The sequence below is a fragment of the Anneissia japonica genome, unplaced genomic scaffold, assembly GCF_011630105.1.
Source record: "Anneissia japonica isolate Jap-2015-1 unplaced genomic scaffold, ASM1163010v1 scaffold2756_len2360902_cov194, whole genome shotgun sequence".
Lineage (NCBI taxonomy): Eukaryota > Metazoa > Echinodermata > Crinoidea > Comatulida > Comatulidae > Anneissia > Anneissia japonica.
Genome location: NW_022719050.1, coordinates 1,162,037 through 1,189,684, shown reverse-complemented (window position 1 = coordinate 1,189,684; position 27,648 = coordinate 1,162,037). Strand labels below are relative to the sequence as shown.

Genomic DNA, 27,648 nt, shown 5'->3' with positions numbered 1-27,648 from the left:
TAGCTAGGCCTAGGCCAGTGGAGGGCCTATCTAGGCCTAGCCAGCTAGGCTAAGCCTATTCTATCGGTCCAAGGCCGGTGCTAGGACTAGGTAGGGCATAGGCTAGGCCTAGAGGCGGTTAAGTATGAAGGACCACTACCTACCAGACCCAGCAGGACTAGGCTAGAACTTGAGGCCAAACAGGCCCACCTACCTACAGACTACAGTAGGTCCAGGCTTGGCCCAGTCAGCTTTGATGGGGCATATGATGAAGGAAGAAGATCAAGCAATTGATTTCTGGATCAAGTAGCCACCGTAGTAGCCAAACAAAGGTGGACCCAACACCTGCCAGATGTTGCCTACAGTAGCTAGGCCTACAGGTGTGGACCACCCGCTACCGCGCATGCATTTGGGCATCGTCATTTTGCAATGTAAATTTGCGACATGTCGCTACCCAGAAAACGGTATAGAGGTATGATCTAATGCAATTTTGTGACTTCAAATACATTTTCTGTAAAAAACTATAAAAATTAAACCACTTTTTATACAATATTTACTATTACTAGCAAAATATAAACAGTCCCTCCCTCATCGATAAAAACAGAAGCAAAATAATCTATTGTTCCGATTAAAAAAAAAAAAAAACACGCCCTCCCTCATCAATTTTTTTTTTAAAACAGTGATAATCTAAACAATTTTTTTATGTGCCTAAGAGAAAACTAATTTTGTTCAGAATCAAACACACATCAATATACACTGCCACAATGAGACAATTATAAGATACAATTTTTTTTTTATTCATTGATTATTCTGTTAGATGTTGTAACAATGTATTTAATAATTTAATATCAACAATCATAATGTTAGTATTTAAAAATAATTACAAATTTATAAAAAAAATATTGAAACTTAAAGTTCATATTGTAATTTAAAAAAAATATACAGTATTAGAAATATATCTGTACAGTTAACACCAAAGGGAAAGGGTGTTGTTCGTGTATTTCAGAAAGATGTAGAAGAAAGCGAGGTTGACAGTCAAGTAGGCACAAGCAGGTATCCTGACTGCAACATGTATGACAAGTGGAATAGTGACCATTGGCCATCTACACTTCCTTGATCTGTAAAGAAAGTAGTGTACAGTTTGCAAAATGAGTAATATAATTTAATTACAGTACAGTATAGTATCAAAAGTTTAAATTCAGGTAACTACACTTACCATGATGGTGTTAAAGCTTATTTTTTCTGCAAGTTGCCAATTGTAGTACCTGGGTTAACAGCATTTATAATACCCATAATAATAATATGTTAATAATCATTTTTGTAAAATTATAGAAACAGGTATATAATATTAGTACTATATATATTATCTGTTTTATGATAATTGTACTAGATATTTAATAGGTTTTTGATATAGTAAATATACAAGTACTGTAGGGAGCTGTGTGTTTCAACCGAAAACCTTATACTCAATATTTTGCCTATTTTAATGTTTCCATAGTCACTGCCTAGTACCTTAGTTTTTATGATTTTGTATATTTTTTGAAATAGAAATAGGTAATAATTAATTTTTTATTGATTAATATAGCTGTATATCCAATAAATCAGACACCCATTTTCACAGAATTAAGAAAACTGGCTACAAAATTAAAATATGTTTGCTATGGTAACTAGACTCTCATGGGTATAATTAATTATAATTTCATTGTAAAGCGTGCATACATATGTAAAAATTGTAACCAATATTATGCCTATTTGTTACTAATCAAATGAGCTTTTTTTTTTAGGGCATTTAAACATGTGTTTTACACTAAAGTGTTACTAAAAATGGCTTAATTTAATTGTTGTAAATTTAAATACATGGGAATAAAATTTGAAACAAAAAGGGTAATTATTAAGAGTTCTACATGGTTTTTAATTTGTTTACTTTTTATGAATATTTAATGAGCTTAAAACAAGATTATATATTCACCAAATTTCCCATAGAAAAATTACCTTATAAACCACAAGAATCCTTAAATTTTCAAAATGCTCTAGCTCTGCAACACTTTACCCAGTTTTGCTGAAAGAAGTGTCAAAAAACTCATAAAATAATGCTTTATCCAATAGTAGTAGTACAATTGAAGTAATTTGACTTAGTTACATATTTCTTGGTGGTCCCTATATAGAGTACCAAGTTTGCCTAGCCCTGCTACTTTATTTTAGTGCCGTAGCTAGGGATACGATACAGTACTTCTGTTTGCTAGAGGTATGTAAATGGCATTACGTCACCATCACCCAATAAATTTCCTGAATGTGTGTGACATCATTTTAAAAGTTTGTTGTGGCATTGCAGATTTCCACTTGTCACGTGGTGATGTACATTACCGATTTATCAAGGCTGGCGCCGCCAAGCGAAGAAGCTAAGCAAGGCCTAGCTGGAAAATTTGGTCCAGGATTCAGTCCTCTTTTAACTTTAATAGGAACCTTTGTGATCGTCATGGTGTAATATATGTGTGTGCGTACGTGTGTGTGTCTATGTGTATGTGACATCATCAAAGTTTATAAACAAACAAACATGCATTTCCAAACACTAGCATACATGAGCCCTGGTCCTGTACAGTAGTTGTGTGCTAGTGCTTAAAAATATTTTTGGATAAACATTAAATCAGTATCTTGGTACATTATACACATATATACAACATATACTGTATATGAGTTGTTGAAAGTGTCATGGTAATAATATTACCTGAGTCACATAGTATTTTTATATTTATTAGTAATTTATGTATGAAATGCATTATCGTACTATTGCGTTGATGAAAGTGTCATGGTAATAATATGTCACAATTTACCTGAGTCACATAGTATTTTTATATTTACTAGTAATTTATCTGTGAAATGCATTATCGTACTATTGAGTTGTTGAAAGTGTCATGGTAATAATATGTGACAATTTACCTGAGCCACATATTATTTTTATATTTATTAGTAATTTATCTATGAAATGCATTATTGTACTATTGAGTTGTTGATAGATATTCTTAGATCTTTTTTAGTTGCACTGAAAAAGTGAAGCCTGCTGGATTTGATGCATTGGGTGTGACACATTCTTAATTACTTTAATTTATGAATAGCATGCAATTGTTATTACAGTTTTGATTGATCTTGGGACATGGAGAAACCACTTATATGAGCTGAGTGCGTGTAAGAAATCGATGTTATGTATTTGTATACTTAAATATGCAGTGACTATTGTGAGCTAAACAAATTGAAAACTTTCAATTCATTTCCATATTTGAATTGCTTAATTTGTATATTAACTTTATAATAAAAAATTTGAATGAGATTAAAAAATTTCCAGTCAATAAACATCCCTGTATTCTTTTCCTTAGTCCCTTTAAATAGGTAGTCACTGTGTGTGCGCTGAACCGTGGAGATCTCTAAGTCCCCGGTTCAATTCCCATCGCTGCCTCTCCTTGTGTTTCAGCTGGAGGGCTGAAATACTAGTTAATAGCGCACCGTCTTTCGGATGAGACGTTTAAGCCGTTGGTCCTGTGTGCATTTATAGCACATGTGCATGTTAAAGAATGCACTTAAACTCTTCGGAAAAGAGTAGGGATTGTCTCCCGATGTACTACCCAATCACTACCAGAAGGACCCCACTGAAAAAAGTAGTCTTCTAGACTTTCATGGGCTATCCTTGGTGTTTACACCGAATAAATACAACCAAAATTGGATGTTAATCAATTTAAGGTTTTTTTTGTAGTAAAATGTCTTTAAGTCAGTAAAATCAGTCACTTGGTTTCTGGTTGGAAGATAAAAAACTTTTGATTCTTTTTTTAATGAGCTACAGTATTCAAAATTGTATTTGCATTTTTTAAGGTTTTCCTCTTCTTTTTTTTTTGCAGCATTACATCTTCAAGGTTGTTAGTTGGTGATCTTTTGTGTGATATACACACTCATAAATCCAGTTGAAAACAAAAATGTTGTAACACATTTATCTGCATTCTATTACACTCTATTCTTGTACTTGATGTACAAATCAAACATAGTGAAGACATGTAGTAGCCTGGGAACATAGTCTGGTCTCTTGATTACCTCTCTTAATGCATCACAGGACTAACTTTATATGTTGAAACCAAATAATTATATCCATCAAGCCTTACGGATCTCAGTTTAATTATTATTGATTATATGTTATATGACATTGGTTCACAGAGCCTGAGAACAGAATCTGGTCTGTTGTGAAATCTCTTTGTACATCATGTAACAGACTTAGTTCAACGGATAAAGCAATAACATTAATATCTATTTCTTTCTAATGGATAATAATAATAATAATAATAATAATAATTTTTCTGAATCGGACTTAGGGGAATAACTTTTGTGTTATTTTCCTCTTCTTGTCATGTTATTTTCCCTGTAATTTCTCCTTTGTCTAAGGTTCCCTTAAGGTAGGTTTTAGTAAAATAATAATAATAATAATAATAATAATAATAATAATAATAATAATAATAATAATAATAATACACTTAAGGTATTTTTAAGTAGGTTTAAAGCATATATTTTTAGTCATCAAACATAGGTATATTTTTAACTTTTTGATATATGTTATTGCATAAATTTTAATCAAATTTTTATTGTAAATATGCTTTTTGGTGTTATGTTGAGACTTCTGCCTCACTGAGTCATACAAGCAATTGCTTCTTTAGAACTCCTAGGACTTTTGTGTCAAATAAATAAAAGAAATGAAATAATAATAATAATAATAATAATAATAATAATAATAATAATAATAATAATAATAATAATAATAAAATGGGCTTTATCACTACAAATATATATAAAAAATAATAGTGTTCAAAAATAGATATGTACGTTTAAATAAATGGATATCAATTGATGCAAAAAGTTTATTAGGTACTACCAACTCATTTTTTGTATTTATTTAGTATGTCTACTCTATGTCATTTGACTAATATGTTCAGACACAAGTAATTATAGACCTATGTACCATATCAAGCCTTAAGGTGCCAGTCCAATTATGATTTATTATAATTTATTAGTTACACAACCAGTCATAATTTGGGTTGTTTCCAGTCACTGTCTCTCTATATGAGAGGAGTTAATAAGACATAAAAACTTTGATTATGCAAGGTAATTACATATAGCTTTGTGGGGGTTAGTGATTACACACTAATTGATAGAGCCTGTAGAATTAACAGCATGTGGTCTGGGTTTCATAATGACATTACAGAGTTAAAACTAATTTTAAGGAAAAATATGTACCCTAAAAAGTTTATAGACAAAAAGATTAAATGTTATCTTAAAGCTCTTGATCCTATCCCCTTGACTTCACCCTCCCTTTCTCCTTTGGTGGTGACTGTACCGGTGTATTGTATTACTTACCGTTGGGATCAGCCATTATATGTTAAAAATGTGAACATTATGCTTTTCAAATCTTACAAAATTAGTAAGTTGTTGAATATTAAGACCCTGTCCCAGACTTGTTCTGTTCCCGTGTTGTCTATAAATTTTTATGTGCTGAATGTAATTCTGCATATGTTGGCAAAACTAGCCAATATCAACACGAGTCCGTAAGTATTTAGTCTGTGACAAGGCCTCACACATCTTCCAACATTTGCAGAGTGCAGAATCTTGTCGTCGGCTCTCTGATGAGAGCTGATTCACTGTTTTGGACTCTGCAAATACCCCTATCAATTGACTTTATACCTGAATTTTGAGAAAACCCTCTTTAAACAAAAAGTTGTTGCACTTAAATACTGGTGTTATGTTGAGACTTCTGCCTCACTGAGTCATACAAGCAATTGCTTCTTTAGAACTCCTAGGACTTTTGTGTCAAATAAATAAAAGAAATGAAATAATAATAATAATAAGAATAATAATAATAATAATAATAATAATAATAATGGGCTTTATCACTACAAAAATATATAAAAAATAATAGTGTTCAAAAATAGATATGTACGTCTAAATAAATGGCCATCAATTGATGCAAAAAGTTTATTAGGTACTACCAACTCATTTTTTGTATTTATTTAGTATGTCTACTCTATGTCATTTGACTAATATGTTCAGACACAAATAATTATAGACCTATGTACCATATTAAGCCTTAAGGTGCCAGTCCAATTATGATTTATTATAATTTATTAGTTACACAATTTGGGTTGTTTCCAGTCACTGTCTCTCTATATGAGAGGAGTTAATAAGACATAAAAACTTTGATTATGCAAGGTAATTACATATAGCTTTGTGGGGGTTAGTGATTACACCCAAATACTGTACCAATCTATGGCCACAGTTTCTTATATAGTCAAATAAAATGTATAATTTGTGAATGTATTTGTGTATTATTACTATTTTTAAAACGTAGATATCTTTACAACAAGATCCCGAGGACAGAAAACTTAAGTGGTTTGTTGGTAGTCAGTAATTTAATAATACCTATTACTGTATATGCTTACAATTTTCTCTCTCGATTTTACAATAGAGATCTTAATGGAAAAATGTGTTCTGCAAGACTTTAATTTGTTCAATATTTCAATATTGACATAGAGTAGACATTCTAAATAAATACAAGAAATAAGTTGGTAGCACCTAATAAACTTTTTGCATCAATTGATGGCCATTTATTTAGAGGTACATATCTATTTTTGAACACTATTATTTTTTATATATTTTCGTTATAAATACAGAATAAATACTGATTTATGTTTCCAACATTCAATGAGATACAGAATGAAAAGTTTATTTTCCACTGGTTTAACTTTATACTACAAGAATCCTAAAATAGCTAGCTAGCTTGCTGGAGTTTAGCTAATCTAGTACATATCTACAGCTAGGTTAAGTAATATGAGGTCAGGGGTGTAACAGGTGGTGTAAGCTAATCAACTGACAAATTCTGGCACTAATATTCATATGTAGCATATTATGCTGCTAGCTTTATGCTGTGTGTCTGAACCAACCCTAAGTACTCTGTACATCCTAATAATTAAAGTCTACAGACTTTATCGTTTCATTACATTTTAATGTTGATATTTATTTATTTACTTTTTTATTTAGTAAATCCGCCTTCATTTGCAATATTTGTTTAATGTGAAGGCAGCCTCATTCACTCTAAACTCAATGTTATTTCTCAACTCTACCTATTGTGTCCTTTTAAAGTTGTGTTAGAAAAATTCAATCTAAAATTATTCCTACTCCTCCTAGTTAGACATTTCGTGATTAAATATTATTTAGATTAATTTCCTGATTGAGGTTGCATGAAGGGTAACGAATAGGCTTTGCTCCAGCTTTCACCCATCCTCTCTCTGTCTAAACTATTTATCTGAAAGTATGCAATATATTTTCATTGCAATATGCAATTTATAGAAGATAGCAAATTACATTTTCTATATAATACATCTCTGAGAATCTGTATTTAATGTTTAGGAATAAATCCCTTAGGAAGTTATTTAGATCAAGTATTTCAGGTCACAAACATACAGAACATTAAAATTTAGTAGGTTTTTTTTTATTACATCCTATATACTGTACCCTAGGCTGTTTTTCGAAGAATGTTAATTTTGAATTTTAGATTGCACACAGCAGTTTTTGCATTTGAATTTTCTGTTTTTAGATTTTTAGATTAAATTTGTAAGATGGTTGACTAGTTTCAATATTGCATTTGTTAGTATTTTAATTTAGGCTGTAGATAAATGAGCAGGATGCATAGGAGTGTCTCTTCTAATACCGTATGCCAAGTCACTGTAGCTTGGCCGACTAGGCTCTTTGGCTACCGATGGTTTGTTTTTGTTTTTGTTTTTGTTTTTTTTTTGGTGGGTGTGAAGAAATTGAATGTATGATAGTCCAGGGCACATTTGGGCAAAGTGCGGCCCACAGGCCTCATGCCATGAAACGGCCAGTTGGTCTTATAACATGCATGAGTAGGTTGCCACTGTTTACCACAATTAATGTGATATTAGCCACTGTTTTTATAAAAAAAAAAAGTTAAATTGTTTATTTTTAAATTATTGTACATCATTAATTAATACGCATTTTTTTTTCATCGGGCAGAAAAATAGTTCTTTATTCACTCAATTTTGTGGAAAGGTGTAGGACGTACTTAAAGAATCGTTTATTTTTGCTACAGCCCACATTTTGGTCATCAACAAAAATGTTGATGACCAAATTGATGGGGTATCAATGAGTTTCCCATTAGCTCCGGTCCTAGCCAATTTGTTCATGGAACACTATGAACAAAAGTGGCTGGACGACGCCACGGCACAGCCTATGTTTTATCGTCGTTATGTTGATGATATCTTTTGTTTTTTAATTACATCAGTAGGCAGCACAAAAGCATTAAGTTTACTATGGAAGGGGAGGAACAGCACCATCTACCTTTCCTCGATAATACTCATGGATATTGTGGTCCATGTTCTCTGAAAACATTAATCTGTCGCAAAAAAACATTCACTGGGCTTTTCACTAACTTCCATAGTTTCACCTTGGCTTCCCAGTGGTGGATCCAGGGCTGAGGAAAGATGATTTTGTCACCTCTAGATGGCTGGAAATGGCACCCTCAAACCTAAATTTAATTATAATTTTCCTTTTTTTCTTGATATTTTTTATAGTATTGAAAAATTTAGTCGAGCCTGGCCAGCCCCCTCTCCCTGTTAAATCCACCACTGCTTCCTGCAAACTGCATTTAACCCGCACACTAATTGATAGAGCCTGTAGAATTAACAGCATGTGGTCTGGGTTTCATAATGACATTACGGAGTTAAAACTAATTTTAAGGAAAAATATGTACCCTAAAAATTTTTATAGACAAAAAGATTAAATGTTATCTTAAAGCTCTTGATCCTATCCCCTTGACTTCACCCTCCCTTTCTCCTTTGGTGGTGACTGTACCGTTGGGATCATCCATTAAATGGCTATCCAGACAGTATTTTAAAAATGTGAACATTATGCTTTTCAAATCTTACAAAATTAGTAACTTGTTGAACATTAAGACCCTGTCCCAGACTAGCCGATATCAACACGAGTCCATGAGTATTTAGTCTGTGACAAGGCCTCACACATCTTCCAACATTTGCAGAGTGCAGAATCTTGTCGTCAGCTCTCTGATGAGAGCTGTTTCACTGTTTTGGACTCTGCAAATACCCCTAGCAATTGAAACTTATAGTGACTTTATACCTGAATTTTGAGAAAACCCTCTTTAAACAAAAAATTGTTGCACTTAAATACTGTAGCACACTCTTTATTTAGCTATCTAAAGTTTCTGGATACGCTTATAGCGAGATTTTGTTCGTCAGCTGTTCAGGATAAGTAACAATGTATGCATAATATAATTTACATAAACAGGTTTAAGTTGTTATTAACAAGTGTGCCTAACTAGCAAACTTCACACTGATGATAGAAATTGATATTGATTGTGATATTGATGCCTGTAATACAGAATAATTACCAATGTGGGAGGAAGATTAAAATCTCTCGTTCTCTTCATTAAATGTCTGTTGATAATAATTGCTTACTTAAAGGTGTAAGATAATGTACTTGATAGCTTCCATGTGATGGTAAATGGGTTTTTGTGACCTATGTAAAGTCTCTGAAGAAAAATGAAGACAAATAGTGTATTTTAAATATGTTTGTGGTATTGTAGACATCAAGAGCTATAATTGGATGCCAAACTTGACAGATTTATATGAACTTTTTATGTTTACATAGTTAAGTGATACGGTAACATATAAAAAAACAGGCATGGTCTAAATGGCATTTTAGGATCCATTGACACCTTCTGAAGAAAAACAATGCATTCTAGTCATGGTTATGGCAATGTCCACTTCATGAGCCTTAATTTGATATCAAATTTGACGTGTTAATATTATTTTTATTTAAATTTCACTTACATGTAATATAATATGTAGAAAAGGGGCACAGCCTAAATAACCTTTAATGACCTATGGACACATCACAATAAATTTTGAACATCTTTGGGGCAATGCCCATTTCATGAGCTTTACTTTGATACCAATCTTGATAATGTCTATATGAACCCTTTATTTTTACTTAATTATATATAGGATTGTTAGTTGGATCCAAAAAAAGGGTTCTGCCAAGTTTGGTGCCTTTGTCACTAAATTTTGGACCTAAGCAACTCCACTAATACTAATAGAAGTAACTTAGAGAATGGAGTTGTTTGGGTCGTGAGAAAAAAATCCTACAACACGGACAGGAATTGAACCCAGGACCCTGGAATTGGATTTGGAAGGCAAGCATTTTAACCACCATGCTATTCAACTCCACTCAAATTTCATGTAGTTGACATTCCAAATATTAGATTGAGCAAAAACTCTGCAGAGAACATTTAATTGAAGGTAAAAAAATATCTTAAAATAACTGGCATACATACCAGGTAATGTTTTACTATTTAAAGAAATTGCATTATTAGATTCCTTTTGTAATGTCCTGTATATATAAAACATTTGATAGTTGCTGTTAGTTATATACTAATACCTATAATTTGAAACAAACCAGGCACAGTATGTTCAAATTTTAATAATAATAATAATAATAATAATAATAATACAGTAATAGTAATAATAATATAATAATAATTATAATAATGATAATAAAGTTTTGATATTTTTTTGGAATAAATCTAAATTTATGGACTATCTACAGAAATTTGTAATGGCTTCCAAAGAAGGGACCCCTGAACAGAAAAGGAAAGTTGCCCATTGTTTTGCATTTATTTTTAAGTGAAGAGACTTTCAAAAGGTGTTTATCTGTGGAACAGAGTGCACGGGAAGGGAACATAGGGTCCAAGCTACTCCAAAATATATAATGTTTTTGTATATGAGAAGTTGAGAATTCTGGTACTGCAGTATTCAAATATGATACGCTCTTGGTATAATATTGTACATATGCCACGTGTACTACAGTATTGTAGTCTCCCAATAAAAACATTTATTTTGGTATTTTTTTGGGTGAACACGGAAAGAGGGTACGGTAGTTTGAAAGGAGTTCCTCTTTCATCATTAGCGTGGGCATTAATTGTTGACTGTTTAAAGGTAGCATATCCAATAAATTTCTTTCAAACCCTATGATTTGAAATTGAAAAACTCTCGTATGGAAGGATTATATAAAATAATGGCGGCAAATACGTTAATGGCCGCAAATCCAGCTTTGGGTGAACACTAATCTAGCGTTAGCTCACCACACAGGTATCTCAAGTGAGAACCGGAGACATTGCAATAAAAGCCTGGACCTTTTTTTCTGGAGCCTGAAAACAAACATGTTTTAAATGGCATAACATTGGCAAAAAAAACACAACCGCTTACTTCGCCAACGTGTGTTATACTGACCGGTGTAGAAGTTTTTACAAAAGTACATTTGCAAATCACAAAATGAATTAATTACGTATGTAATTTCCCTACTGCAAGCCGCAGTTTCAGTCACTCTACGTCATATACTGGACTGTATGGTATTGGTATACATAAGGTCCCGAACGGGAATTTATGCAATCATCTGGGAATGCGATTGACAATTATGTCCCAAGGCTTTCTAAGATTGAGATCCTGAAAAGTAGGTTAACTTGCGTTCAGTCGGTTCAAGTAAAGCTAATCAAACTTTTTTCCTTTCTTTTGATGATACTATGATGGAAGTTGTTAATATTAGGCAAATCTTTAATCATCATTATACTGTCAACATTAGCTGATGGGTATAGGTTTTAAAATGGTATAGGACATTTGTATTCATAAATCAGTCTTTAAGGATTCGCTTTAGAAGACATGCTATATTAATGAAACAACACTGAGTGCAATTAATTAACTGACTGTGGAGTTTGTTGCTTTTAATTTTGATTATTGAACAATGGCAGCTCTTTAAAATTTGACCTTTGGAAAGTGTGAGATCAAAGGGCATTTGACACTATATGGCATGGAAATACATAGTTTGAGCAAAACTAGGTACTACTCCTCAAATACCGTGTAACGAATGTACTCCAAAAAGAGATGTAGTGCGAGAATTTCCTGGTAGACACATATTTGTTGTGCTTGAACAGACTTTAAGCGTATTGTGAAGTGTTGGTACTGCAAGTTAATATTTTTGTTTTGTATTGTATAGAGATATGGCAAAATTAATAAACAAGGCGAAAAAAAAAAAAAAAAAAACCCCACCAAACAGCGTTTCATTTGTTTCATCTTGCTCAGCATTGTAGCTTTTCAAGCATTAATTTCTGTACTTTGGAACAGCGTCACCATCGACTGAAGTGAATCTTGTCCATGTTGTAATCTGACTTTTCAAGTCACTGGATTAACAAACTAAATTTTTTAAAATTTTAATGTTTTTTGACAAAATTGCATTTTGTTTTTATATAGTGTACAGTACTAAGAAATAAAATTTAAAGAAAATTTGTGAATAGAGGTGCCTTTTAAACTCCTGATAATTCTGTTCCCTCCTTTAGTTCCCATTTCTAATGAGATAACCAATAGGTGTTATTTTAGATAATTATATCCAGGTAACTGCAATTAGGAGTTCCTCCATTAATCAATGTTCTGTCATCTATCATCTGTCAGGAATTCTCTCAGGAAGATTCAAGTGTTTGAAGCTAATTTGAATCAGTACTAACAAAATATTTGATTTGGATGATATATTGTGGATGTGATAGCTGGTAAACACACATTCATACAGTAGGTGTTAATACTATAGTAGGCATAACAGTTTTTAACTTACACCTGATATACCGTATTAATTGACCTTTTCCCATCATCATGACCAGCATGAGATATTGAAATTAAAATGTTGCACCTGGGTGTTGTATAATAACATGGTGTTGTACAATAATGTTGAACCTCTATACTTTCTCACATTAACCTGATAACAATAACATAATATGGTGTGGTGGCAAATAGCACTAAGTTGTAAATTTTATAATCGTAAATTTTATTACCTCAGCCCCAACCATATATGTGGCATAGACCCTCCATCTGTCAGAGTTCCTCCCTGGACCCCCTCTATTTCAAAATTCTTGGATCTGCCATTGGTGCTACTGAGATCTGTTGTATCTTAGCCTTCAATCATTGGTTCAAATAAGATCAAAAGACAAATGTCTTGTACCCTAAAGTTCTTTATTCTCTATGAGCTGGTTAGTACTTCAACTATGGGAGCCTTCCCATTTTTATCCGGGACGGACAGCTACACTGTGCTACTTTTTTAGTTAAAACACAGTATAGCGACAACATGGAGACTATATGGAAAACCCACGTTTTGTGTTTCGGCCTTTGGCTAATGGTTTCCTCTTTGACACTATTTTTTGTGTCGAATTTTTAATAAATAAATGCAGTAAATAAGTAAAAAGCATAACAAAATTGAGATTAGAAAAATTGAAATCATTTAAATAATAATTTAAATTTATATATAGTGCCAATTCTCGGCTACAGATACTCTTAAAACAAATCTAAATTTAATCTGTTATTTTATCTTTTAAACTATTTGTTATTGTATTTATTAAATTGAATTACATGAATTGGCATTCATTTACAGGTTTTTACATCATAAAGCCAAAAACCGGCAAACCGCATGTCCTGAATTTTCCTCCAAACTTTGTTTTGGATTTTGAAATTAGATTTGTTTGATGAATTGCATATTACTTTACCTTAAACAGTATCTCGCATATTCAGCCTTCAAATTGCAGCAATTTTTGTAGCAGTCGCAAATCACATCAGGCTCTTGTGCACCACCAGGATTATAGAAATGATTACATATCCAGGTAGATGTTAATTGAGTCAGTAATTTCGCCTTGATGAGTTAGCTAGATTTACATGCTTATACTCGACACATCAGACATTCTTATTGAATAAAAATAGCATAAAATTACACATATGATTAATGCATTTGTGCCATTCTGTGCAATTACAGATCCAGAAATTTAAAATAGAGGAGCCACAGAAAGTCAATTTTATAGGTGGAGTGTCCAGACCACCTCAGCCCCACCAAAGTTGGGGCTAAGGTACAAAATGTTATAGCATGGAACTTCTAGATGGGTAGAAATGGCACTCTCAGACAAAAAATACGATCCACATTTTTATAAATCTGAAATTGAATAGTGGAGCTGCATTTGTGTTTCATAGCCTTTCGATCCAATGGCTTGGAAAACAATTTGAAGAACACAGAGGCCTTACTTGGCATGATGTAAAACTGGCTATGTAAAACCAGAATGTTGTTAGTTGGAGAGAAAAAGCAAAAAATGTGAAGAAAATAGTGTCATCCATTTTGAAATGTATACTTTAAATTCAAAATCTAAATACCTATGCTATTAAATGGCTGCTCCTTGATTGCATCTGTGTGCCTATGTCTGTGTGCACAGCTGCCTACAGTATGTTTTCAGGTGTGTGCAGGTGTTTATCCATGCAGGTATCTATGTATGCAGGTATCCATATGAACAGGTGTCTATGTGTGCAGGTTTCTATGGCTACGTTCAGACTTGGAGATAAGCGAGGCCTGAGTTAAGCCGGCTCAAGGTTAAGCCCGGCTTAACTTTGGCAGGCGTTCAGACTAGCGGGATAAAGAGGCGCGAGGATTTTCAGAATAATGAATCGTAACCAGCAAACGTGTTTCAAAACATTGCTCGCGAAATGTACGCTCGCTCACAGCTTAAGTAATTGAATGCTGATTGGTCATTTTGTTACCCGAAGTCAATGCAAGACCCCCCGCAACGATTAAAGCCCGGCTTAAAAAAGTTAAACACTGGTGGCACGCCAGGCCTAGATACTATAGGAACACAGCCCGGCTTGTGATAAGCCACCTAGTTCAGACTGGCACGTGGATAAACCCTGTGAGTTGAGCCGGGTTTATCCACCTAGTCTGAAATAGGCCTATGTTTGTTGGTGTTTGTGTGCAGATGTCTATGTGGGCAGGTTTTAATGTGTGCAGCTTTCTATGGATGCATGTTTTTTTTGTGTAGATGTCTATGTGGGCAGGGTTCTTTGTGTGCATGTTTTTATGTGTGCAGGATATGCAAAAAATTACAATTTAACTTATACCTATAGACATAATTGTGGCTTTGTTCTTTAATTAAAAAAAAAAATTCTTCCACCACTGAACAAACTTTCAAAATGTTTTAAAACATAGATTTGGGTATTAAAGAAATCAAGTAAGTTTTGTTACTTTAGAAAAGGAGAAACAGATTTAAGAAAGTTAGTTTTTACTGATTTATATTTTCCAAAAATCCTTGTAAATTTATTGTGTTGTCCAAACAGATAAATGCTGTTACATGTGTATTCATGTTAATTGGCAAGGAATATATTTCCTTGAATACTACCAGTAACAGTGCTTAACAACTCCCTTATTAAAATATATAAAGTAATTAATGTATTGGATTTCGAGTTTAGATTATTCAATAATGACAGTATATAAATTATCTAAACGCAAAGAGCTAATATGCCTTCTTCACAATAATCATTATCAATAGGCTCAATTTAAGAAAATAAAGCTAAACTATTTGCTGCTTATGAAACCTTATCTGGGGGAATCGATTGTTAATTGTGTTTTTTAGCAAATTTATTGTATTGTCCATACAGAAAAATGCTGTTACATGTCACTCATGTTAATTGACAAGGAATATATTTCCTTGAATACTATCAGTAACAATGCTTAACAATTTCCTTATTAAAATATATAAAGTAATTAATTTATTGGATTTTGAGTTTAGATTCAATACTGACAGTATATATTTCATCTTAACACAAAGAGCTAATATGCTTTCTTCACTAATCATTATCAATAGACTCAATTTAAGAAAGTAAAGCTTAACTATTTGTCGTTCATGAAACCTTATCTGGGGGAATCGATTGTTAATTGTGTTTTTTAGCAAATTGATTGTGTTGTCCATACAGAAAAATGTGTTACATGTGTATTCATGTTAATTGGCAAGGAATATATTTCCTTGAATACTACCAGTAACAGTGCTTAACAACTTCCTTATTAAAATATATAAAGTAATTAATGTATTGGATTTCGAGTTTAGATCCAATACTGACAGTATATATTTCTTCTGAACGCAAAGAGCTAATATGCCTTCTTCACAATAATCATTATTGATTTATCTCAATTTGAGAAAGTAAAGCTAAACTATTTGCTGCTTATGAAACCTTATCTGGGGGAATCAATTTTTAATTGCTTTTTTTAGCAAAACGTTAATACATTATTTTTGTGTTGTTTGGTCTGCACTTAGTGTAAAAGCCAAAGGATTTTTTTTTTATATGAAGCAGCTATTCAATGCCTGTACTGGATCAATATTGTTCATACCCCAGCATACTTAGTGTGTAATTGGTTTCATTATCATGTTCTTTTGCTCCTTTCTTATTCGTTGCACTGAAGCAAAACCAATTTCAACGTATACGTCAAAGGATAAATAAAATATATCTATTGTCTCATAGAATTGGATTAACACTAATCCCCTTATGATTAAGTTTGTTATTAGTGAAAAATAACTTTTCATGCAGATAGAATAATACTGAGTTTGAAGATTAAGATATCTTTATTCAATAGATGTGGATAAGTTTCAATTATGGTACTGTGAACAGGTCATTAATACATTGATAATAGCATCCGCAGAACTAGAGCAAGTGATGATTACTAGTGCTTCAATATTGTATTTATAGGTGTTAAAATATATTGAAAACACCATGTTAAATGGCAACTTTAGCTAACTTGCCCTTATTTTAAAATCTATCTTAGCTATATTGAACCAACAAAATATAAAGACGATTATTATGATATTGTTATTGTTGTACATGAGTATATGAATGAATAGCTTAGTGGTTTAACACGCTTGCCTTCGAATCCGAGGGCCCTGGGTTCAATTCCTGGACTCTCCCAGCATTTTTTTTCTCACGACTGAAAACAGCTCTACTGATAAAGCATCACATCATTTCATTAAGAGTGCCCCTGAATATCAGCTGACATTTTAGGATATGCTGGAAGGGTAACCCCCTGTATGGAGTGGTTCGATTCCTTCAAACTGATTTTCCTGTGACCATTGGTCCTGGCAGTACTGTAGAAAATGGCTCATTTGCATGTTAAATATTGCATTAAAAAAAGCAGAAGTTTTGATGATTGCCTGTTGGTATACGGTCCCAATTTACCTTCAGGGTTTTGCATTGCAGTTGCTGTCCCAAGCGGCCCAGCCCAAAATTTCCATTTTCATGTTGCTACACGGTTTCATATTTTATCCTATATAGTACAAAAAAAAGTTACTGCTGGAAATAATAGCCTTTTCAAAGACAGTTTTTTGGTTCTACTATAACAAGTGGATGTAAGAAAGAGAAAAAAATGACCAGTTATCCTTGCCAGTCTTCACTTCTTTCAGAGACAATTTTATGTCATATTATTATCTAATCATGTATTTTTAAAAATTCAAGTTTAATGTAAGCATCAGGAGTTACATTTTAGTTTTAGTCATGAGTTAAAATCCTGCATTTGCAAGATTTGAAACCAGAATGTAGAAAAAAAATCTGCATATAGGCCTATTCACCTTCTAGACATTCCGCCATTACTAATTAATTATGTGGGTTACCACTTTTTTTTAAAGGTACTGCTTCAAGAGCAGTCATTTCCTTTTATTGTTGTTCGCCATGGATCTGCAAAGGGACGGCTTCTAAAGAAGGATAAGAAACGGATTGAAGAGCGAGAAGAACACCGAAAAGACCCTTCAAAAATGGTGAAGAGCTTGTTAAAGAAGGCAGGAATGAAAATGGGTCTCCCCGATAACCACCGACCAATCACAATTACTTGTACAGGTACCAACATTTTTTATCTCTAACCGCATGAGCATTAAAAGCACACCGAGTTAATTTCATTGTCAATACAATTTCTTTAATTCTTTACAATTTTGATCTGTTGTGTTTGTTCAAATAAAAGAATAGAGATCAGTTCATCATTTAGGTTTGATCAATTGTCTGTTGAGTCTGGCAAACAAAACTGATTGTGTACTAAAGACTCAATTAACTTGTCGTAGGTATGCTTTTAGTTTTTTTCAAGATGATAGATGATGCACTTACTTTAGTGTAGTTTTATACATTATTTTATAACTTGACTACTAATATTTATAACTGCTTTTAGTCCTAATGCTATACTTTCCAAAGACAAAAATAACATCAACTTGAATATATTTCTTCATTGAAAATACATGAAAAGCGTGACAGAGTCAAGTTTAGATTTCTTTCAATGACAAAGCACCACTCTAATTACTAGGCTTAAGTATATACTACATTTCATCTGTTTCCTTTAGTTATCTGTCTTGCAAAATAATTCCAAGGCAAAACGATATCGCTTGAAATTTTAGAGCTATTGGAACTTGCATTTTAGCCCTCTAGCACACAGACACACACAGTGTCTACCACCAATTTAGTCGACTAAGCTAAGCTGCTTATCCTGCATTTTTTTCTATAGTTTTGTATTATGGAAATCAGTTTCAAATAAGTTTGATATCTCATAGGTGATTAAGTCCATCTGCAAGTACCAGTACTAATAATAAATTTGAAATACAGACAAACAAATATGACATTTTCTAATATCCCCTTGGAACAACATGCAGTGCACTGCTATTTCAGCATTATGTAAGTTTATTAATACCTTGATTCTCAAGTGTTTGATAATAAAAATCTGACTAAGTATAGGTCACCTTTGGTAATCCCAATCTCAGTAAGTAGGTTCAAAATGGTGGATCGTTTTATAATGTCAAAGAGGCTAGTCATGTCTGCATTCATCTAATGATCCATAAAATTATTTTTATTACTCTGGAGCAAGACCACAATGCTGATTTCGAAAATGATGGTTTAGTGTGTGAGGAAGGATCTACACAAAAATATATAAAGTCGTGACAACATGCGTTCTGTCAGAAGACAGGCAAAACTAGAGAAAATCCTCAAATACTGTAGATGTCAGCAGAGAGAATCTAATTGAAACCCGTGTGGAAGGCACAAGTATTATAGTGCAGTAGAACCTCGTTTTTACGTACCCCAGTTATACGAACCCTCGTTTTTACATACGCCTCGTATCAATGATGACGTAATCAAAAATCCCGAAAATATTCAAAACAAACGGCCCTTTTAAGAGCAACCATAAGTAAAAAGACTATAACAATAAACTATAGCAATAAACAAACCATATTGCAACATATTTTCATTAAACAGCAATGTTGATTGAGTCTTAATACCGGGTTGTTATAATCTAAAACCATGTGAACTGAGTGAGATGAACAAATATACTACTGATGGTGCTCAAAATAATTGCTTTCCTCCTTAGCTTCGTGTGGAAAACTCGTCTGGTCGAATTTTCTACACGAAGCTGTGTAGGCATAGTTTCGAACACGAGCGCTAATTGGTTGGCTCGGCCAGTGCAGTGCACATGGTTTTAGTTTGTCGGCTCAACAGGCCCAGGCAACGCCAGAGCTCTGTTGTTTAGAATAGCAGCGAAGGGAAATTCCCAAGTTATACCTTTGTCGTATAGGTAATCTTACAATATTTTCATGTTCTTTAGTTAAATAAAAGATATAAAGTGATGAATTAATACACTAGACACATGGTTTTATTTAAACACTTTATTATGACGTCGTAAAGTGATGAATAAAAACACTGAACACATGGTTTTATTCGTAGGCCTAGCCTAGGTAACATCATTCGTTCATAACATAGGTTTATTGAGTGTTACATACAAGGTGTACGTATAAGGTACAAATTTAAACCCAACCTCAATTTTACGAATCCCCTGATTTACGTACGCCCTCCGTTCCCGTACCGTACGTAAAATCAAAGTTCTACTGTAGTTAAATTTTTCATTTGTTGAAAAACCAAATATGTCTTCTTAATTATCAAAACATACTTAGAACTTTTCTTTTTGTATCAATGGTAACTATAAAGAATAATACAGAAAAAATACTGCTAAAGCTAAAAAAGAACCAATTTTAGGGAGACAGTTAATAATAATAATAATAATATTCATTTGGCAAATGCAGTCTGCTAAAATTAAAAAACATGATTTGCCCAGATAGGGAATGGGCAAAAGCCAAAACAAGATTTGCTCCCTATCCTTCATAATGAAGTACAGTAAAAAAAAACCGGAAAAATTATTCAGATAAATAAAAGGACATAAAGTTCAAATAACTAAATAATTCTTAAGATAGAAAGTGTTAATTGAGTTTAGAACTAAAGGACACAGTTCTCAGAGTCTTGGTGAAACAGTATTGAAAAAAAAAAAAAAGAACATGTAAACATGACGGAGTATTGGAGACCATGCCAATTTCTGGAGGCTCCCAGGAGACTCAAGACACTAGCATTGTTCATGGGGCTTTAATAAAATACCTATGTATGGAGATAAATCAAGAAGTTTTATAGGTATTTGCACTCTAAATTGGCATGATTAATATATATGTAAATTCATCTTATAGAATTTCAATAGATCTCCATTCTAGAATGAACTTAAGTATGGTAAATAATCGTAACAGATATTAGCCACAGATCAACTAACGTCCCTGAAGTATTCCTGTTTATTAGAGGTGTTTCTGTATTATTAGTAGAGGACCTGACTAAGATTTTTATGTACTTAATTACTGCTATAGACTAATATGAACCCTAGGAACAATATGGGATGTGTGCCAAAATCTGTAGCTATATGCAAAAAGTAGAGGTTGAGCCCTTTTTTTTATTTGAAGCATTACTTTAAATATTAGGCTTGGCAATCTGAACATATGGCAAACAAGGGTTTTTCTTTTATAATTGAACACATATGATGAGGGGATAACATTTAAGAAATAAAAATGTAATCACATGTCCTGTTCATTTGCTTAAATACACAAAAATGGTGGCCATGCCTCTTTTATTTGAAGCGCTACTTTAAACAGTAGAACAGACTGAACTGATAATGAAAAAATATTGCAAACAATGACTTTTCTTTTATAAACTCAATGATAAGGGAATAAAATGTCAATAAGCAAGTTGTGGTCACATGTCTCATTTATATGCAAATTATTTTAAATATGCCAAAATAGGACCACACCCTTTTTTTATTAAAAATTTGAAGTTCTACTTTTTAAAAAAAAAGTAGGCTAGATAATCTGAAAATAGTGCAAACAAGGTTTTGCCTTTAAATGAACACATGAGAGGGGATCACATTTTAGAAATATCCCCTTAATCTCAAGTCCCATTCGGATTGTCTAGCTTACTGTTAAGGTAGCATTTTAAACAGTGATCTGTATTTTTTGCATATTTAAGCTAATTTGCATATGAATGGACATGTGACCGCGGTGTGAATTTTGGAATTTCATCTCCTCATCATATGTGTTCATTTAAAAAAAAAGTCCCTCTTGTTTTATAAAAAAACACTTGTTTGTGTATGTTCAGATTGTCTAGCCCACCGTTTAAATTATCTCTTCAAATTTAAAAAGGGGCGTGACCCTATTTTTTTTGCCATATTTAAGCTAATTTGCATGTAAATGCTGTGTGACCATGGTAAGAATTCTGCAGTTTTATCCCCTCATCACATATTTTCATTTATAAAAGATGTTCAGATTGTCTAGCCTACTGTTAAAGTAGTGCTTCCAATCAAAAAGGGGTGTGGCCCTTATTTTGCATATTTAAGCTAATTTCCATATGAATGCAACTTGTGATTAAGACGAGATTTCTGAAAATTGATCTACTCATCATATGTGTTCTTTAAAAAAAAAAACTTTTTTGAAGTATTTTCATTTTGTCTAGCCTACAGTTTAAAGTAGCACTTTCAATGAAAAATGTGGGGGGGGGGTGGTCATTTTAAGAGGGTGTGGTCATTTTTGAGCTGTTCGTACCAGATACAGGTTTGGCACACATTCCATGTTGTTCATTGATTTCAAATTAGTCTATATCAGTTGAAATATTCTCTCCTAAATTTAAAAAGTGCATACAAATCTTAGTCAGGTCCTAGACTATATGTAGTACAGGTAAAATACAGAGGATAATTTTGAGGATCTGATATATGTAGTAGATACAGAACAAAAGTGGATGAGGCTTCTGTGTCCTATAATGTGGATACATGCTCAATAGTCGTTGGCTGATGCGATTTTATAAAGAACGCAACACAAGCAGTTTGGTGTAGTGGGAACGGTTTTGTTTCCCAACCTTGAGTTTGGGGTTTCAATCCCTCGCTGTACATTTGCGCTTGTGTCCTTAAGCAAGGCAGTTTATGTGCATTGCTTCTCTCTACCCAGGAGTATAAATGGGTACCTGGTGGGGTTGCCTGCTCCTGTGCTGATTACTAGCAGCAGCAACATTTTAGCATGTGGACTCAATGACCAGGGGAAGAAGAAGCGCTTTGTATCTACAAAGAAAAGGTGCTATGTTATAAATGATATAAATGATGATAATAATGACGCATGCAACAGATCGTTTTTAATGACGATCCATTCAGACTGCCACCGACAGTCAGCAGACGTCTTCTCGTCCTCTAGCGTTCACATGGACGGAGTTGGATTTGTCCTACAACAGTCGTACGATGCAGTGAGTGGCCAGCTTAATACTGGCAATCTGAAATTTAAAATTACCCTTGTCAATTCCAGATTCCTCTTGTTAATTGTATACAGATAGGCCAAGATGTATGTATTCTTATCTCTACTTATTACCACTAAGACCATTAGGAGAAGAAATATTTTCCTTGCTACAGTAATTATCAAGGTGCATAAAGAATACCATAGGCCTACTTTCTTTGACCCCTTAAATTGGCTGGTAATCAATTTAAGGATTTTCATATTTAAGGCTATAAATCAGCAAAACATTTTATTGTTTCAATCATATCGTGTAATTTAATTCTGCCCTGAAGTCATATAGTAAATACAATGCAATAATAATAATTATACGTCAATCATGATGTCATCACAGCCAAACTTCCAATGTTATTTGCCTATCCCCCACAGTAAAATAATTTTTCAATCGTGGATGCTTTTAGGTTCGTGTGCAAAAAAAATTCCTCATATTTTGTTACTGCGAAGATATCTCGTACCGCGATGAAAATTGTAATTTAAAAAAATTACTTTCGTAAAACAAGGTTAATTAGAACACGAAGAAAGTTACTTCAAATTCAATATTAAGTATGAACAATTAAGGAATTCATTGAATCAATGAACCCTAATAAACTAAGTAGACTGAACGTTTAATATGAATATTCTAGACCTATTTTAAAGACTCAACTGTAGTTAAGAAATCATCGCACAGTTTTACCTGTCTGCACCGACTAAAAATTCAGTGACTGTATTCTCTCTTGAATGCTTAAATGTTTATTTCTTTGACGAATGTCTATAAAAAATAACATTACAAACAAGTTCTTCTAACACAATACAAATCACAATAGTTATTAATCGCATCCGTACTAACATTACTGCTGATGTAAGTGTACTTAACATGTACTGAAGGAGCACAAATCAGCATACGCACAGCTAAATGTAAAATGCGCACACATACTGATCATATTACTATAGCAAACGATGACTGCTACAACAGTTGGTTATCATAACTGACATTAAAAGATGGGGATTGACTTATAAAACAATTAGTAGAGCATGCATTGTACACTAGAGGAAAATTATTATACTTAGGTTAGATTTAATGCATTCAAAATTTTCCTTCAGGCCTTGTTGACCCTCAGGAAATTTTTTCAAGCATTAAATCTAACCTTCGTATACTAATTTTCCTATAGTGTACTATGCGGAGCTCTACTAATTGCTTACTACTACTAAGTGAAACAGTAAAACCTCATCTAGAAACTGGATAGAATTGCTCAAAACAAGTCCAATGGCATGGGGTTCTTGAGATTCTAAATAACAAATTTAAAAACATTGGCTGATTTGATCGTTTTGAATCTGCTCAATTTGTGTAATGTATATAATATACAAATTAAAAATTGTATTACAGTTATAATAATATAAATTTAATACTTGTATCACACTATACAAATTAACGCAGCTGTAAACAAGATCATTGAACCCTGGTTTCCATAACAATCACTACACGGTATCACCGACTCCTTTTGCAGTGCTGATTGGTCAGTTGAATCGCGATTGCGTCCGGGAAACAGCAACGCTATGCAAGAATTGCAGGGAAAACGCTGTAGCAACTGTGTAGTGATTGTATGGAAACCAAGCTTTAGCAGACAACCTCAAATGGCAAATAGGACACAGCACTCAAAAATATAGCCTGGTTAATTTTCCTATGCTAAACTACTGTTTGTCCTTAATTCGAGACCCCTATAATTCCTGGACCCTTCTAATTGGGACTGCTTTACAAACCAGTGTCCTGGTGTTAATTTGCTCAATGAAATATCAAAACTATCTAGATTAGTGTTCATTTTGCAGTCTCAAACCATGTGTCTATTTTAGACTGTCCTCATGTCTGCTCTTTCTCGTAGTATGCTGCCCCCAACATTCGCCCTGGGATTCTCGCTGGCTGCTGCAGCAATTGTGAACATTTTATCAATCTATAAAAATTTTAGTATAAAAACAATTCAAAAAGAAATAAATTGGCAATTGGCAATAGTCTAACTGTTGAAAATTCCAAAGCACTGTCCTCTATAAGTCTCTTAATGAGGCCTAGTATGTGTTGGTTTATAGAGTATAAGGTTGTGTTTACGAACTTTCAACGAAACCGTATAAGTAAAAAATGACATAATGCCCAGAGGGTAGATCATTAGATCGCTCGTTTACGAACCCCAAGTTATTCGGATACCGACCGGAAGTTCCATACTCGAAAAGGTATAGGCCTTTGATGTAAACAAAAACACTTCACAGGCACACACGATACAGCATGCTGTTCTGTTAAGCCATGCGATCTTTCTGAATGTGTATATTTTGCCGACCTCAGCCCAACAAGGCAATTCAACAACGAATTACCTCGCCTTGCCTACGCTCGAACTCCAACCAATTCTAAAAAAAAACCCAGGCCTTAGAAACTAGAGCCAAGGCCAACTGGGAAAATTACAAAAAACAAAGAAAAAAAATAACCTAATGACTTAATACTACTACTAGTTCCACTGGTGTTCAAAGCCGACAACGACGTGTCAACAGTGTGTGGTGGACAAGAAATGGGTCTATCGCCAAAAATTTCGTTCATCATCTCAAAATACGGCCATTCTGTTGGTTGGGGTTTCCTGACTTCCCGTTGGAGTCCTTTCCGTAGGTGTATTTTTTGCGTAGGTTTTTGCATTATTTTGGTAACTATCTGTGGGTGCGTAAAGTTATAACCCATTCCTCGCATGTTCTTCGCGATTTCTTTATAAATGGCGATGTTCTGTCGGGTTCCATCAAAACCATCTTGTAGGCCCTATGGATGTCGTTCCCCATATGCTAAATAACGTTTGGGTTGCTTCATCAGTCCACCCACTCTGCTCAGCTGCAGCCATTGTATATAGGGGTATATCGTTGTAAAAATAAACTTAATATTTCAGCTTAAAAATTGGATAATATAATTTATAAAGAGAGGACTACTCTAGCGATGTCACTGGACGAAGGCATAGATAAAAAGAAATTGCAGACTGAAGTGCTATTGTGCCCGAGGCAGCCTCCAAACTTATCCGGAGAGGATAAGCCTGGAAAGTTCAGATGTTTTAGTAATTATAGCTAGTTGAGGAATGATTAATTATCACCTCAGGCTTGAGTTATCCGGTTTTCGAAAGTTCATGAACGGGCCTTAACATACAGTCATCCTTTATTAGCATACGTACTTGTTGGATGTGAAAAAAATAAAAGCGAATGATCTAGCGTAATGCTCTAACAACACTATCAAATGTTATTTGACAACTACCATATTTATTTGAATAAACGCCCCGGGGCTTTTATTATTGTCGAGAAAGGTTTTTGAGGGGGTGTTTATTCGAAGGAGGTGTTTATTTTTTTGGTGTAACATGGATACATATACTCACAGTAAATGTGGAACTACAACTCATAACTTCTGTCAAAATGTGTTATTGTGTGATCATAAAAGTCTTATTGATGCCAACCAGGTTAGAAAAAATGTAATTCTGCTGCAGTAGTAGAACATTAATAAAATGGGAGGGGGTGTTTACTGTATTTGAGGAAAAAATAAACGCCCAGGACGTCTATTCATCAAGGGAGGTGTTTATTCCAAATGAGGCTCTAGAAGGGCTTTTATTCGGGAGGGGGTTTATTCGAAGCAGGGAATTTATTCGAATAGATATGGTAAATATGATATGCCCGTATTTGGGTGTAATATGACAACATCATGCCCATATATGGACACATCACACAAATTTGTCACATAAAATTTGATAGTGTGGACGTCGCCTAACACTAAATGCAATACAACAGAATCATGATAAGGCAATAGCAACTTTATATAGAGTTGCATATGTACAAATGTCTATTTACATCACATTACATACTGTATGAAACACAAAATTCTGGAAAATACACTTTGTATGTGTATCAGTAGACATACATTTATTTTGTAAGTGGGATGTTAAAATTGCAATTTCAGACCCATAGTGTGGTGGGAGGGGGCTCCAGATTATCTGAGATCATAAAAGCCAAAGGGTCCACTTTCCACTGAAACGAACCTCCCACAAATAAACTCATGCTACGGGCCTGAATTTATATAGTGGTGTTTATGTCTACATAATGTCCAAAAAGTGCATTATTTAAGATTATAATATGTGCATTAGTTAAGAAAAAAACAAGTGATTAAATGAATTGAATTTCCTGTATACAGTGTAGAATAATGCCCAGAATAAGAGAAAAAAGTGCCTTGTAGTGAGCAGTGCAGGATTTGAACCTTCCACCTTCAATTTTTTGAGGCAGACAGCTGTAGCTTCAACCTCCTATGATTTTGTATTATACCATACTATAATACCAGAGTTTTATATGTCAATTAACATTTATTAATTGACAAGTCTCTCAATTAGCTAGTTGACAAACCTTTTAACCTATAAATTACATTTTTTTCAGTCAGCTGTTTAATAGCAAATATCGTAAGTGTATACATTGGAGGACTTTACATAATGTATAAAATATGAATTGAATAATTTATCGTTTTCCAGTTAAGTACTTTTACCTTTCAGTCAACAGCCAAGACGGTGTTACTAACACTTTGCCAAAATGGTGCGTCTCTTTATTATCCCTTTGAGGTCTTTCAAGGAGAGTCTCTATCAGTGATGTTCGAAAATCCTAAGGGATGCAAGGGTATAATTTAATGATGGGAATTGTTGTGTCTTAGCTTCAATGCACCATTAAAGAAAGATTATGGTGAGATTTGCCAAGAGAGACAAGGACGCTAAATTATAAAAATAGCCTAACCCCAAACACAACACAAAATTCATATGCTTAGTTCTCCAGAGTTGCTTGGTCTGCCAACATATAATTCATGGTAGTATAATAATAAATTAACTCTTTGTTATACAACTCTCAGGATTTAGTATGTCTTCAGAAGTGTATTCTGAGGTGCATTAATCCATAATCCATTTAAACATTACTCATACAAGTGTATATCAACAACAAAAGGAAATACTGTATGTTGGGCTGAAAACTTTTTTAAATGCTTGATAATCATAGAAGTAATAATATGTTAGAGACTTGAATTACGCTTTTTGCTAAACAAGGCCTCTTAAAGCGCTTAAGTCAGAGGTTTAATCTCTTGCTGTATATTTTTG

General features: G+C 33.5%; 1 protein-coding gene across 1 annotated transcript in view; it reads left to right on the top strand.

The window, feature by feature from the left end:
• Positions 1 to 27,648, top strand: part of LOC117110748 (39S ribosomal protein L45, mitochondrial-like) — a 70,953-nt gene that overhangs the window by 238 nt on the left and 43,067 nt on the right. Inside the window, exon 2 of the mRNA XM_033253542.1 lies at positions 17,558 to 17,765. Within this exon, the coding sequence (XP_033109433.1) occupies positions 17,558 to 17,765 (208 nt within the window). The remainder of the gene's footprint in view (positions 1 to 17,557; positions 17,766 to 27,648) is intronic.